The following is a 15,626-nucleotide window of genomic DNA, read 5'->3' as shown; positions in this document are numbered from 1 at the left end:
TACGTAAGGGCTTATATACCATTTCATTCAAAATATACTAAACAAGTGGTACCAATACATTCTAAAATATACGAGCTTAGACCCCATTTCATTTCAAATATACCGTAGATAACAGAATATAATAAACACGTACTATTTTCTACTAAATATACCAAATAAATCTATCCAAAGTATACGCAAGGGCTTATATACCATTTCATTCAAAATATACAATAATATACAAAACATACCATAGTATAAACCAATACAATTAAGCTACGCCAACTTAAGCCGGTTTTTGCCACATCAAATTATTTCTTAAAATACTTCTAAGATTTTATCTGACCGCAAACAAATTTTGAACGTACATCACTTTTTTTTTGTTACAAGTAATTAGCTTAATAAATAACGTAGTTATTATCTATAGTATATAATATGTTCTCAAATATTTACAGGGCCAGCAAACGACAGTGTTTTGTGTGCGCTGCGGCACAGCCCGGGGAGTGCTTGTGTATTGGCTGCGATCGGAGACGCATCGGGATATGGCTGCGTGGGCACGAGCATTGGTTCAGGGCTCCCATCAGGCGGTCAATTTGCAGCGAGAGTTCTCGTTTCGCTGCCTGTACCAGGGCAGGCAGTGTCAATTGGTTGTGCACATAAATCGCGGCTTCTTTCTATACGATTGCGGTGGATTTGCCTCATCCACGCCCACAGCGGCGGTGGCCAACAAAACGCAGCTCTGGCAATTTGCGTTCGATAAGCTGAAGGGTTCGGCGGACGATGGCAATCGCATGCTGTATTTGGATTTTGGCGACGATGGCGAAATCGTAAGTCAAACAGCATACATCTACTGCATCGATACCTGAATTCAACCTTCTTTTATTGCAGGAACTAGACATGGAGTGCTGTCCAAAGCCAGTTGTGTTTGTGGTTCACAATTGCCTCTCGGCCAAGGTGCACAACATTGCCTAGACTGAGGCAGAAGCTGATTAGCTGGGTGTAAAATCTCTCAGAACAGCCACAGAACTTGAACAATTATGTATTAGCAACTTTGTTTTGATTATATTATGATTATTTTTAAAGTGTTTTTGTTTTTTTTGTAATATTTTCACTTTATTTTGTGTTTAATTATTTAATTGATGATATTAATCAGCACATTTATTTAATTGTTTTGTAAATTAGTTGTATATCAGTTATGTTTGTAAGTGATTTCAACATCACATTTTTGAGCTACCATATCGTTAGGATCTGGCAAATGCCGAGTGAGCATTACGTGCTTCCCCTTGGCTATGGGCTATTTGTAAGTTTAGCAAAAAGAAACAAAAGTAGAATCTTTTTGAGTGCGAGCATGAGGAAGAAAATAACTAAAACAAAATAATATTGAAATAACAACAGAAAAGCACAAACCAAAACAATTTTTATATTGTAAGTAGAAGTAAATTCATTTTATACGTGCAGACGAAAAAGAATTAGAGCAAAAAGAATACCATCTAATATGATCTAAAATTAAAATTTATATCGAAATCGAATATCTACAAAATAACTAAAATTTACATCTAAATCCAAATCTGATATCTACATTGAATACACGTTGAACAATAATTATCGTAATTGTACTTAACTAATTGTATCTTGTATCTAAACGAAGCACACATATCTCTCGATGTATTAGGCCCCTCTACCCATATACATATATACATATAAATACATACGTACATATATCGAATATCAAAATCAAATCCATCATGCCATACCAAGTATATACAAAATAATACCTAGCAAAAATCCAAGAATAAGACAAATAACAAAAGATACGCATCTATGTATTTTCTTGCCATTTCGCAACTTCCCCACAACATTCTATTTGTACAACATCGATCGATCATATGCAATTATTATACAAACAAAACTAACGTACATAACAAACATGAAATATTCATTTTATGAAATTAGAAATTTCGTGCAAAACAAAAAACAAAATTAAAACCAAAACATAAATTCAAACGAAAACGAAAAACAAAAAATCAACCAAGAAAATCAACATAAAATCATAAACTTAAGACGTATAATATTTTTAACGTAAGTAGTGTTGAATCTTCGATAATAAACTTATATATAATAATATAAATAAAACATAAAACGTGTGTTTTTCAATGGGAATGTTAATTGGGAAAAATTAGATTTATAATCATGAATTGAAACGTTATTCTTAGCAGCGTTTTCTTTTTTATATTAATAGAAAATATTACTAGGTTTCATTTGATAAATAAAAGACATCAAGTAGTAAAATTGCATGTAAAATCATTTTAACTATTTCTATTTATGGAAAATGGCCAATAAGATTCTTATATAATCATTCAAATTTAATTTAAAACTTTCTGATATTATAAATGTGACAAACATCATTGGAAATTATATAGAGCACTGTAGGCTTTAGCTTAAAATTCATTTTTACGTTGCCATCCCATCTAGAATATTCAGGAAGACAGTTAGCTTAACAGGAACTGGCTTAGTTTGCCATGCAACTTTGATGTTGAATGGCTTAAACAGATGCAAAGGATTGTGAGATGTTTAGTTATTGACATGACTTTACAATATATATATGTATATAGCACAAGGAATGACCATAGATATATATATATATATTTGTGTATGTGTGTGTACCTTCAGAGAGTACGAGAACATGTGGCTATTTATTTCAATTTTCTCAATTCGCATTTAAGACGAAAACAAAGTCACCGAGTGAACGTGACCAGCATGTCGAACATGGCCAACGCCGACAACGACAACGAACACAACTGACACTGGTCAGCCGCAAAAACTTTGCTCATCAGCAACAACAGCAACTACAGCAGACAGTGTTTGCTTGCGACGAGACAGAGTGAAGAGGTAGGTAGGTGGGTGGGGGAGGTATGGAATGTAAAGCGATTTTGGGGCTGACTCGGTGACCATCATTGCGGTCAACGGGCAGGTTTAAGGTGTAACGAACGATGTCCGCCTTTTGGCCTCGACGTTGACACGATGACCACGACTGAGACACTGGCCACCCACACAACCACACCCACGCACACACACACACCGAAGCAGATAGAGAGAGAGAGAATTACATTTCCGGCTTTTTGGGGGTCGGCATGCGGAAGTTGCGCGTCAATTTGGTCACCTTCAGGGCTAAAATTATGACAGCTGCTTTAGTTGCTGCTTCAGCTGGATACTGAGTGAGTTTTTCGGGGATTGACTGGGAATTCGTATAAATATGCGATGTTGGCAAATGTCAGCGCTTAGTAGCACATTCAAATAGCAAATAAACAGAACTAGACCGAAACCTAGAAGATGTGGCAACGATTTGGCATTCATGTGACACTGATGCTCGTCATCGTCCTGGCGAGCACACACTCGGCTGTCATACGCCCAGCAGAGCCAGTGGAGACGACAACAGCAAACACATTGAACGCTGCCGAGGAGACGACGACAATGGCGACGGTGGAGAGCAGCACACCACAGTTTGCAGTGAGTCGCGACAAGGATGCGACTGTGCAAATAGAACTTGAGGCTAGTGTAGATCCAGCGCCAGGTACAGTGGAAGGTGATCTGAATGTGAGGCTGGACAGGCAGCCGCAGAAGTCAGCCAAACTGTTGCTGCTGAGCACGCCCGCCAAGCGGCCCGCTGAGGTGGAACAGCAGTTCGAGGAGCCGGATGAAAGCGAGACCGCAGCTGCTGGCAGTTCGGAGGCCAACGTGCCGACCACAACGCCACAGCAGCAGGAGGAGCAATTGGATAACACCAGCACCACGGAGCACACAGAGACAACAACAGAGGCGACAGCAGCAGTCACTACAGCAGCAACAATTGACCGCAAAGCAACAACTGCAACAACAACCAAACTGTTTGCCATTGATGCGACAATATCCTCGAAGGACTCGTCTGAGCCGAACGTCGCTGTTGCCGTTGCCACAGACAATGCCACAATTTCGATTGCCGAACAGCCGCAGCCAGCTGGCAACAACAATGTGGCCATTGAGTTGGCCCTCGTTGAACCTGAGGCCGAGTACGTGCTGCTCGACACAAGCCCGGACCTGGCATCCGTCTCCGTCTCGTCGGTCACACATGATGAACTGCAGCTGGGCAGCTTCACGCACATTGACAGCGATGCTCACTTGCAGCCTGTGGTGCATTCTGTGGAAATCGTACCCACCCGCTTCGATGACCCCCTCATTGTCAATTATGTGCACAATTTCCGCTGATTCTCTCTCCACGCAGCTAAGCAAAATGGCCACATCCATCGCTGTGACCGCAAAGTTAATGTTTGTTTTTATGTTTTACACAACGAAATACATTTAACAGAATTAGTTTTAGGCAATTAATAATCGAAAATTTATTAAAAAAAAATATTTACTACTCTGAGAAAATTGTATTTGATTATTAAGTAAACGCTTATACTGAAGGTGAAGTGACAAATTTGATAAGCTATCTCTTGATAGGCTTATCGCCCCTTTTATTTTAGGTGATTACACATTCAGCAAATATTCAAGTAATACAGGTTCAATTATTATTTTGTAGTTGTCAAAATGTTTATTTAATTAACATACTTTTGATACTTTAAAATACTTTTAAAATACAGTTTTTTCTCCTACGAACCTTTTATCTGTTTTAATTTAATTACATATATATTATATATATTTTGAATTGTGCAAATCGCATTTGCAGTTATCTTATCAGCCAACAAGTAATCGAAGAGACATTGTGGGCAAAACAAAATTTTTTATGTTAGTTGAATCATTGACAATAAACGTAGCTTTTCAGATTAAGCGCAAAAGTAAAAAGAATCAAGAAAAAACTAGAACACTAATACAAATGAACAAATGGAAGTTATTAAATTTGCAATAAATTTACGTAATAAAGAAAATGAATACCATTATAAAACATAAAGCTGAATGAAAAATTTGAAATTCAAAATTCAATTAAAAAGAGCAATGTTTACAGTAACCAATCTGAACCGGAAATACAAAAAATATTATATATTGTAGAGTTTTTTCAAATAAGCTTAAAGAAATGAATGATTCTATTAATTAAGTAGAGTCGATGGCCTTAGTTGCTAGCACTCCCTTCTTTTAGTTATTATATTATTTTGTATAATAATTAACATGTAAATAAATAAATTAATTAATTAAGTAAGGTATAAGATTTTAAAGTTAGGCTTCCAACATTGGTTAGGGGCAACTTTAAGCTGAGTTCCCTACCAATACAAGATATCCATTACCCATTTTAAATAGAAGCAAAACAGCACGCTATTTGATACCACTTTTGTTTTATTTTAATATAGTAAATGAATAAACTTAAAAAATGTGAAAATATATCAAAAGCTATATTGTGTATATTAATATACTCTTCATTCAAAATATACCATCGAATGCAAAATATACCAAAGCTATTTTGTCCCAGCTGTTGTCGCTGATAAAGAATAAAATTTCTTTATGGTTTCGAACTTCGAAACTTTCGAAGATACATTCTTTGTCTGTTGCAAACATTCGCTGGAGACACTATCCTTTTAAATCTAAGATAATCAACAAGGCTTGGCAGCGAAATTTCAATATATTACATATATTTCTGAACCAATTTCTAAATGATGTTTGCATTATTCTGAAATAGTTCGATAACAAGGAAAACAAACGACTTTAATATAGGAATTAATAGGGGAATTACAATTACTCAAAAGTTAACAGTATAATAGGATTGACTTATTGCTCTACCAACGCTGCTCCACATGCGTTGTGTAGACGAATCCACGACGTGGCGCCTGCATTAGAGGCTGAGAGCGTAGCGGAATCGCCACCGGAATGCCATTAGCTGATGCTGGTGCTGGCACTGGGATTGGGGCACTGGCAACGAGGACAGCTGGTCCCAGATTGCCGGTGATAACGACACTCTCAGCATCGGGTTCGTCCTTGGAGCCCGGCTCCGGTGTAGGCATCAATGGATTCGTGCTGACACCGCAAACTGGATGATTGGCATTATCCTCAGATGCAGCTGGAGCTGCATCAACTTGTTGCTGTTGCTGCTGCTGCTGCTGTTGTTGTTGTTGCTCTGTGGGCAGCAGAAATGCGCGACTTGGTCGATAGCCAGCTGCTGGATACGGTGCCTTAGCATAGGCGCGTCCAGAGCGCAACTCAACCTGCGACGGAGCTGCTGTTGTTGTTGCTGCTGTGGCAACTTCCAGATTATCCACTGTGGTTGTCAGCACGGTGGTTGTGCTCCAGTCAAGTGACTCTGTTGTGCTTGTTGTGGCTTCATCCAAAGGCAATTCAGTTGTTGTTGTCGTCGCTTCATCGCCACCAGCTCCTGAACCTTCACTGGTCGCGTCTACCTCACCCGGCAGCCAGAAGGCGCGTCCCTCTGGTCGATAGCCAGCAGCCGGATACGGCGTCGGCTTCAGCTCTTTAACATCTGCCTGCTGTACGTCATCCTCCTGAACGCTGGCCGCATAACGATTGATTCGTATCTGACGTGTCTCGGCGATTCCAGATGCCCAAAAGCATAGAACGAGAGCGAATATCCACTGCATTCTATATACATATAACGTCTGCTATCTAATTCACCCGATATAAGTGTCTCAACTGATTTGCGGCCCGGATGCGTCTGCTCTTTTTATACAATGTTCTCGGTCCGTCTAAGGTCTCAGCCAATGAAAGCGAGAGTCGTCCCAATCCAGTTGGAGAAGTCATATCGAGAAATATATGTACATGTGTCTATATACTGAATCGGTTTTGTGTATGTATGTGAGAGTGCATAAATGAGACATCATTAGGCGCACGGTTATCACATTTAATGATTTATTTTATAAATTTATACGTAATGCTCTTCAATGCAGCTAAAAGAGGGTATTACAATTTAATAAATTGTTAAATTTATTAAAATTGTAAAGCAATAAATAATAAAGAAAAAAGAAAAAGAAATTAAAATCCATATGAAGTACTTTCAATTTTATTATTGAAACAATTGCATTTAAATTGCAGATATTCAAAATATGTACAATATATTATACATATTATTAATTGAATATTATATTTTAAGAGTTGTGATCACTGCGTACAGGGTATTTTGTTGTCTAACATTCTCAAGTGCATATTTGACATTAATTTTTGTTCACTTCTGGTGTTTGCCAGCTTATCCACGTCCACCACGTCCGAATCGTCGCCATGTTCTATGGAAATAAAAATGCGTTTCCTACGTGATAAGAAAGTTAAAATAGACTCACAACACCATTGACAACTTGGCCACATCAATTGAAAGCGAAAATTTGTTGTCAATTGCATTATGTCAAGTCTCGATTCGTTTTATTTACATATTTATACATTTATGTATAGGTATTTATTTATTTCTTTTTTGACTGTTAGAATTTTTATTAAACACTTATAATCGATATTTATGCGATCAACGACTGGGAAGGGAGGTAATCGTCAAGGGCAACTATGACTAACTAGCCACGTCATGGCACGTCCTCAGTTGGCACACCATAAAGATCGCATATTTGTATATAATAAATAATTTAATATTGAATATTTATATATTTGCTACTAAAATAATATTCTAATTTCCATAAAATGTAGGAAACATACGAATGAAAAACAATTATACATTTCAATCAGAACAATAGAGTATTCAAAATATGAATATTAAAGGACTAAGTGAAAATATAATAATATGTTATAAACGTAAAGCTAGAGAAATTAAACCTCAATAAAACAATTAAACAAACCTAAGAACCATTCACCAAATTGGCCGGCTGTTTTTGGCCTATAAAAATGTAATAATTGATAACAAACTAGTAAACAAAAAAAGTAATAAGTTACTCAGTGATTAAACTTGTTTTCTAGATTATCGTATCTTCAAATGTAATCTTATCTTATCGAAATACATTTCGTGCAAATTTCTCTGCATGTTCAGACATTAGTCTTCCATCAACTTTAGAGTAGAGAAGAACACGGAAGTTAATTCTCAATTTATAAATCAGATAATAAAAATGGAAGATAAGAAACTTAATATACAATTGGAAGAAAATGATATTTCTCAGAAAAGCCTCGAGGACAATTTGGTAATGCAAACAATTAAAATCCTATTACTATTTAATAAACTTTTATAAACTGCTATTTGTACTAGATCGATAATAGTTCAAATTTGTGTGACTCATCATGCTTTAAGGCTGTGAAACAATTGATGGAAAACTCCGATAAGAAAGAAGAATTCGAGGATTTTATTTATATAGTGCATATGAGAGATAATCAATTAATGGACATAAAGGATAAACTCTCAGATCTTGAAGTAAAACTATCAATTTATAAGCAGCAAATTCTGGAGAAGAATAAATTAATAGACATTTTGAAAAGGAAAATTTATTTATCAGATGAAGCAAAAATTAATAACAATGAAAGAACGATTACAGAAACGAACAAGATAAATGCTGAAACAATTAAGGCTAAGGATGAACTAATAGAATCACTTAAAGAATCACTTAAGTTATCTAAAGATAATCGAAAGCTATGGGATAGTAATCAATTAGCAATGACAACAAGAATAGATCTTCTTTTGGCTCAACAGGCAACTGCTAATGAGAATATGATTGAAAAAGATAATGAGATTGTACGGCTAAAATCAAAAACTGATACAAATGAAGTAGAAATTAAAGAAAATATAAAAATTATTGACGAAATGAAACATGAAATAAAAACTGCTAATGAGAATATGATTGAAAGAGATAATGAGATTATACGGCTAAAATCAATAATTGATACAAAAGAGGTAGAAATTAAAGAAAATATAAAAATTATTGACGAAATGAAACATGGAATAAAAACTGCTAATGAGAATATGATTGAAATAGATAATGAGATTATAGGGCTAAAATCAATAATTGATACAAAAGAGGTAGAAATTAAAGAAAATATAAAAATTATTGACGAAATGAAACATGAAATAAAAACTGCTAATGAGAATATGATTAAAAGAGATAATATCATTAAGGAACTAAGAAAAGAATTAGAAAAGGCTGAAATTTGTTTAAGAGATTTATGGTTCTTGCGTCCACGGTCATTTGACTTATTATGATGAAGAACATAATAATGATGATGATTAATTAATTAATTTTTTAATTTTAAAATTTTTTTTATTAAATATAAAATATTTTTTTTTTAAACTTCAATTAACAAATTTCTAATATAAACTTTATCTAAAAAATGATGGAATGATGGAAAAAAAATGGGATGACTTCTGAGTGCCATACTAAAAAAGATCCCTTTTTACTACTAACACTGTGCCTAGAATTTCGTTGAGCTCTTTGCTTGTGTTTGTCCGTTCACAGCTGATGATCAGTTGATCGTAGAGCTTTTAAAACGATTTGATAAATCTAATAAAAGCATCTGTTGTCGACTTGTGAAAAAATATGAACGCTTTTAAAATTTCAAAATTTGAATTAAATGCCACTAGCCAGACCAAATCGCCCAATGTTCGTCGTGGTCAAAACAAACGAATTTAAAAGACTAATCAATAAATTGGATATTCGAGATTACTGCGTCCTTGAAATTAAGTCACTTAAAGGTAATCTTTCGTTTAATTTGCATTATCAGCTAATCATCAAAGATACTATCACGAAAGGGTTAATTGCTTTAAAAAAAAAAACTATCGAAAGACTTTGAAGAAAACAAAGATTGCTTAGTAGTTCGCCCATAAAAATGTTGTACATAAATGTATGCCTAAAATTAAATAATATAAGAAAGCTACAAGTGTACTCGACTGTGAGATACCCATTACCCAATTTCAATAAAAGCGAAATATTTCAAATTTATTCTTGGAATATTTAGTATATATAACATATCATATTTATAATAATATACTATTATTTTAAAAAGATTTTCATACGTAATACACGTTTATCTTATAGCAACCAATCAGGAATTCATACTGACTGTAGTTACGTATGTAGCAAAAATTTGCGGGGCAAAAGATGAAGTCGCAAATATGTAATACAAGTCTAATCTGAGTTATATGTGTTTATACGAATAGACCAATAGACAGATATGAAAGCATCATCTCGGCTAATGAGGCTTTTGGGGCCGGAGATGCCTCCTTCTGCCTTTTACATATATTTTCTGTAGGCACAACGTTATCTATCATACGCTTCTACCCTATGAGTAATCTTCGTATCTTCAAATGCATTTGTACCTTATCGAAATCTTTGATTTCGTGCAAATTTCTCTGCATGACAGCCATTAGTCTTCTATCAACTTGGCAGAAAAGAAGAACACCAAGTTAATTTTGAATTTATAAATCAGATAATCAAAATGGAAGATCAAAAGGTTAATAAAAAAAGAAAATCATATTTCTTAAATTATTAATTAAAATTATATTATTTTTTAATAAAAAACTGATATTTTTCTAGTGCTAGTTTCTAGTTCTAGAGAATTCCAAAAAGAAAGTGGTATTCGAGGAATTTATTTTATTTTTTATTATTATACTAATTTTAGTATTTAATACTACATTTAATAGAAAAGAGAGTACTGAAACAATTAAGACTAAGGATGAACTAATAGAATCATTAAAGGAATCACTTAAGCTATCTAAATATAATCGAAAGCTATGGGATATTAATCAATTAGCAATGACAACAAGAATAGATCTTCTTTTGGCTCAACAAGCAACTGATAAGAAGAATATGATTGAAAGAGATAATGAGATTGTACTGCTGGAATCAAAAATTGATACAAAAAAGGTAGAAATTAAAGAAAAAATTAAAATTATTGACGAAATGAAACATAAAATTATTAGAAGAATCTGTCGTTAATCTATGAAGTCACAAATATGAACTACATTTGAAAAATTTAAAATTAAAATTGTAGAAATTTCATATGTAAAGGCACAACCGACAGATAGACATGTCAGCATCGTCTTGGATATTGGCGATGATCAAGAATATATATACTTTTAAGATCGGGAATACCTCATTCTGCAGATTACATACTTTTTCTGTAGGCACAAAATTATCAATTTACTGCTTAAACTCGTTTAAAAGATTACGACTAGCGCAAACCTATAAAAGCTCATAGCTTCGAATGCATTCTTATCTTATCGAAATTTCGTGCAAATTTCTCTGCATGACAGGCATTAGTCTTCCATCAACTTTACAGTAGAGAAAAACACGCAAGTTAATTCTCAATTTATAAATCAGATAATCGAAATGGAAGATAAGAAACTTAATATACAATTGGAAGAAAATGATATTTCTCAGAAAAGCCTCGAGGACAATTTGGTAATGCAAATAATTAAAATCCTATTACTATTTAATAAACTCTTATAAACTGCTATTTTTACTAGATCGATAATAGTTCAAATTTGTGTGACTCATCATGCTTTAAGGCGGTGAAACAATTGCTGGAGGACTCCGATAAGAAAGCAGAATTCGAGGAATTTTTTTATATGGTGCACATGAGAGATAATCAATTAATGGACATAAAGGATAAACTCTCAGATCTTGAAGTAAAACTATCAATTTATAAGCAGCAAATTCTGGAGAAGAATAAATTAATAGACTATTTGAAAAGGAAAATTTATTTATCAGATGAAGCAAAAATTAATAACAATGAAAGAACGATTACAGAAACCAACGATATAAATGCTGAAACAATTAAGGCTAAGGATCAACTAATAGAAACACTTAAAGAATCACTTGAGTTATCTAAAGATAATCGAAAGCTATGGGATATTAATCAATTAGCAATGACAACAAGAATTGATCTTCTTTTGGCTCAACAGGCAACTGCTAATGAGAATATGATTGAAAAAGATAATGAGATTGTACGGCTAAAATCAAAAACTGATACAAATGAAGTAGAAATTAAAGAAAATATTAAAATTATTAACGAAATGAAAAATGAAATAAAAGCATTAGAAGATACTGTTCTTAGACAAAATAGTACCCGTAAAGAAGTACTAAATAAAATATGTCAATTGCCCAAACGTACTACTCTTAAATTGATTTGTGTGGAAATGAATTTTCGTAGTCTATTGGATTTTCGTGATTACAGCGCTCTTGAAATGAAGTCACTTAAATTTAATCTTTCGCGTACTTTGGATTCTCACAAAGCCCTCAGAAATACAATTAGAGAAGCGTTATTTGCTGTAAACCGACTATTTGCAAACCCTGAAGAAAATAAAAATAAAAATTCCTTAGTAGTTCGCCCATAAAAATGTTATACATAAATGTATGTATAAAATAATATAAATAAATAATATAAATAAAATAATAAAATATAAAATAATTTAAGAAAGATACAATCGAGTGTACTCGACTGTATGATACCTATTACCCAATTTCAATATAAGCGAAATATTACAAATTTGTTCTTGGAAGAACCAACATATTATATCGACAATACTTTTAAATATACCAAAGTCGATATTTAGTATATATATCATATTTAGAATAATATACTATTATATTAAAAAGACCGAAGAAATAAAGACTCTTATCATCAGCTGTATCATATTAAATTATTGCATAAGTAATTCATACTGACTGCAGTTATGTATGTAATTTGCGGGGCGGAAGTTGAAGTCGTGTGTTCATACGAATAGACCGACAGACAGACATGACAGCATCGTCTCGGCTATTGAGGATGATCAAGAATATACATACTTAAATACTTTGGGACCGGAGATGCCTCCATCTGCCTTTTACATATATTTTCTGTAGGCGCAACATTATCTATCATACGTTTCTACCCTATGAGTAAGATATAATTTACTCAATGGTTACACTCGTTTAGAAGATTACGACTATCGCAAACCCATAAAAAAAAAAGTTCGTATCTTCAAATGCATTCGTATCTTATCGAAATCTTTGATTTCGTGCAAATTTCTCTGCATGACAGGCATTAGTCTTCTATCAACTTGGCAGGAAAGAAGAACACCCAAGTAAATTTTGAATTTATAAATTAGATAATCAAAATGGAAGATCAAAAGGTTAATAAATAAAGAAAATTATGTTTTTTAAATTATTAATTAAAATCGTATTACTTTTTATTAAAAAACTGATATTTTTCTAGTTCGATATCCGTCAAAATTTGTGTGAATCATCATGCTTTAAGGCTGTTAATCTTTTGCTGGAGAATTCCAAAAAGAAAGCGGTATTCGAGGAATTTATTTTATTTATTTTATTTTTTTATTATTATACTAATTTTAGTATTTAATACTACATTTAATAGAAAAGAGAGTACTGAAACAATTAAGACTAAGAATGAACTAATAGAATCATTAAAGGAATCACTTAAACTATCTAAAGATAATCGAAAGCTATGGGATATTAATAAACTAGCAATGACAACAAGAATAAATCTTCTTTTGGCTCAACAGGCAACTGCTAATGAGGATATGATTGAAAGAGATAATGAGATTATACGGCTAAAATCAATAATTAATACAAAAGATGTAGAAATTAAAGAAAATATAAAAATTATTGACGAAATGAAACATGAAATAAAAGCATTAGAAGATACTGTTCTTAGACTAAATAGTAACCTTAATGAACTAAAAGAAGAAATACTAGAACTATTTCGCACAGATATTTACAAAGCATGCAGTACAAACGAAATACAAAAATGCATTAAAAATTTAAATATTTGTAATTACAGTGACATTGCAACTAAGACATTTAAAATACGATTTTCGGAATGTATCCATGCGCAACTCATTTACAAAGATACTATTACGAAAGTACTAATAAATAATTAAAAAAAAAAACCAATGGGGGACCTTTGAAGAATATGCCAATTACTAAGTAGTTCATTAATACAATTTTAGTTCATAAATGTATATATTGTATAATTTAAAATAATGGATTGTAGTTAATATTTCGTATTGCATCCAAAAAAATAATAAACAAGAAACTTACAATCGAGTATGCTCGACTGTGAGATACTCGCTACCCTATTTCAATATAAGCAAAATATTACAGTTTTATGCTTGGAATATACCAAATGAATATACCGAAAATATTATTAAATGTACCAAAGTCGGTATTTGGTATATTAATGTACTACTATATTCAAAATATACTATAGAATTAAAAAGATTTTTAACCACAGAAATGCAGCCGTGTCGTGTCATATAAAATTATTTCATCAATACTACTTTTTTATCTGAAATCAGAAATTTATAAAATTAGTAATAATTAGCTATGTATATACCAAAAACTTGCAGGGGGGAAGTTTGAATGGCAAATATCTAATGCAAATTTGGCTTTTATAGACTCTGAGATCTAAGTGTTGATATAAGCAGACCGACAAACAGACATGGCAGCATCGTCTCGGCTATCGAGGATGATCAAGAATATATATACCTATGGAATCGGACATGCCTCATTCTGCCAGTTACATACATTTTCTGTAGGCACAAAGTTATCATGAGTAACGGGATTACAGAGAAATAATTTACTCACTGGTTAAACTCTTTGAGAAGATAACGACTATCGCAAGCCTATAAATGTTCATATCTTTGAATGCATTTTTATCTTATCGAAATACATTTACTGCAAATTTTTCTTCATGTTGAGACATTAGTCTTCCATCAACTTTGCAGAAGAGAAGAACACCTAAGTCAATTCTTAATTCATAAATCAGATAATCAAAATGGAAGATCGAAAGGTTAATATACAATTTGAAGGAGTAAATAATTAAAATCCAATTAATTTTCAATAAAAAACTGATATTTTTTCTAGTTCGATATCAGTCAAAATTTGTGTGAATCATCATGCTTTAAAGCTGCTAAACAATTGCTGGAGAATTCCGATAAGAAAGCGAGATTCGAGGAATTTATTTATTTATTTATTTTTGTTTTTTGTATTATATTAACTCTAGTATTTAATACTATATTTAATAGAAAAGAAAATACTGAAGCACTTAAGACTAAGGATGAACTAATAGAAAAACTAAAAGAATCACTTAAGCTATCCAAAGATAATCACAAGCTATGGGACAAGAACCAATTAGAAATGACAACTAAAATAGATAATCTTATGTCTCAACTGGCAACTGCTAATGAGAAAATGATTAGAAGAGATAATGAGATCGTATGGCTTAAAACAAAAATTAATACAAATGAGGTAATTGAGGTATTAGAATATGCTGTCCGTAGACTAAATAGTAAACGTAATCAACTAAAAAGTGAAATTCGTATTCTATATCAAACAGATATTTACAATACATGCAGCACAAACGAAATACAGAAATTTATTAATAATTTGGATATTCGTGATTACAGTGGAATTGAAATTAAGTCACTTAAAATACAAATTTCGGAATATATCCGAGAGCAACTAACGTACAAAGACATTTTTACGAAAGGAATAAATTCTTTAAAAAATACTTGTTACTAAGTAGTTCTTCAATACAATTTTAGTATATAAATGTATTTATGTATGTATAAAATAAAATAATGGATTGTAATATATATTTTGAACTTCATCCAAACAAATAATAAGCATGTAAGAAACTTACAATCGAGTGTGCTCGACTATGAGATACTCGCAACCCTATTTCAATATAAGCAAAAGAGTGCCGTTTTATTCTTGTCGACATTTGGTATATTAATGTACTACTATATT

General features: G+C 32.7%; 5 protein-coding genes across 5 annotated transcripts in view; 4 read left to right on the top strand and 1 right to left on the bottom strand.

The window, feature by feature from the left end:
• LOC133842895 (beta-1-syntrophin) overlaps positions 1-1,971 on the top strand; it is a 29,385-nt gene extending 27,414 nt beyond the window's left edge. The window contains exons 7-8 of the mRNA XM_062276191.1: positions 435-806; positions 868-1,971. Coding sequence (XP_062132175.1) covers positions 435-806; positions 868-951 — 456 coding nt within the window. The 3' untranslated portion in view covers positions 952-1,971. The remainder of the gene's footprint in view (positions 1-434; positions 807-867) is intronic.
• Positions 1,972-3,246: 1,275 nt separating this feature from the next.
• Positions 3,247-4,551, top strand: LOC133842607 (uncharacterized). The gene has a single exon (XM_062275779.1). The coding sequence runs from the start codon at positions 3,310-3,312 to the stop codon at positions 4,219-4,221; it is 912 nt and encodes a 303-aa protein (XP_062131763.1). The 5' UTR covers positions 3,247-3,309; the 3' UTR covers positions 4,222-4,551.
• A 1,080-nt stretch (positions 4,552-5,631) lies between these two features.
• Positions 5,632-6,611, bottom strand: LOC133844718 (ras guanine nucleotide exchange factor P). Its single transcript, XM_062278821.1, has one exon. The coding sequence runs from the start codon at positions 6,537-6,539 to the stop codon at positions 5,724-5,726; it is 816 nt and encodes a 271-aa protein (XP_062134805.1). The 5' UTR covers positions 6,540-6,611; the 3' UTR covers positions 5,632-5,723.
• Positions 6,612-7,715: 1,104 nt separating this feature from the next.
• LOC133840049 (kinesin-related protein 4-like) lies at positions 7,716-9,079 on the top strand. The gene is made up of 2 exons (XM_062271703.1): positions 7,716-8,069; positions 8,135-9,079. Exons 1-2 carry the CDS (start codon positions 7,998-8,000, stop codon positions 9,077-9,079), a joined length of 1,017 nt encoding a protein of 338 aa, XP_062127687.1. The 5' UTR covers positions 7,716-7,997.
• A 1,776-nt stretch (positions 9,080-10,855) lies between these two features.
• On the top strand, positions 10,856-12,468 carry LOC133845164 (uncharacterized). The gene is made up of 2 exons (XM_062279534.1): positions 10,856-11,276; positions 11,342-12,468. The coding sequence occupies exons 1-2, from the start codon at positions 11,205-11,207 to the stop codon at positions 12,209-12,211; spliced, it is 942 nt and encodes a 313-aa protein (XP_062135518.1). The 5' UTR covers positions 10,856-11,204; the 3' UTR covers positions 12,212-12,468.
• The last annotated feature ends 3,158 nt before the right edge of the window (positions 12,469-15,626 follow it).

Source organism: Drosophila sulfurigaster, chromosome 3, assembly GCF_023558435.1.
Source record: "Drosophila sulfurigaster albostrigata strain 15112-1811.04 chromosome 3, ASM2355843v2, whole genome shotgun sequence".
NCBI classification, from domain to species: Eukaryota; Metazoa; Arthropoda; class Insecta; order Diptera; family Drosophilidae; genus Drosophila; species Drosophila sulfurigaster.
This window is presented reverse-complemented; position numbering and strand designations above follow the sequence as displayed.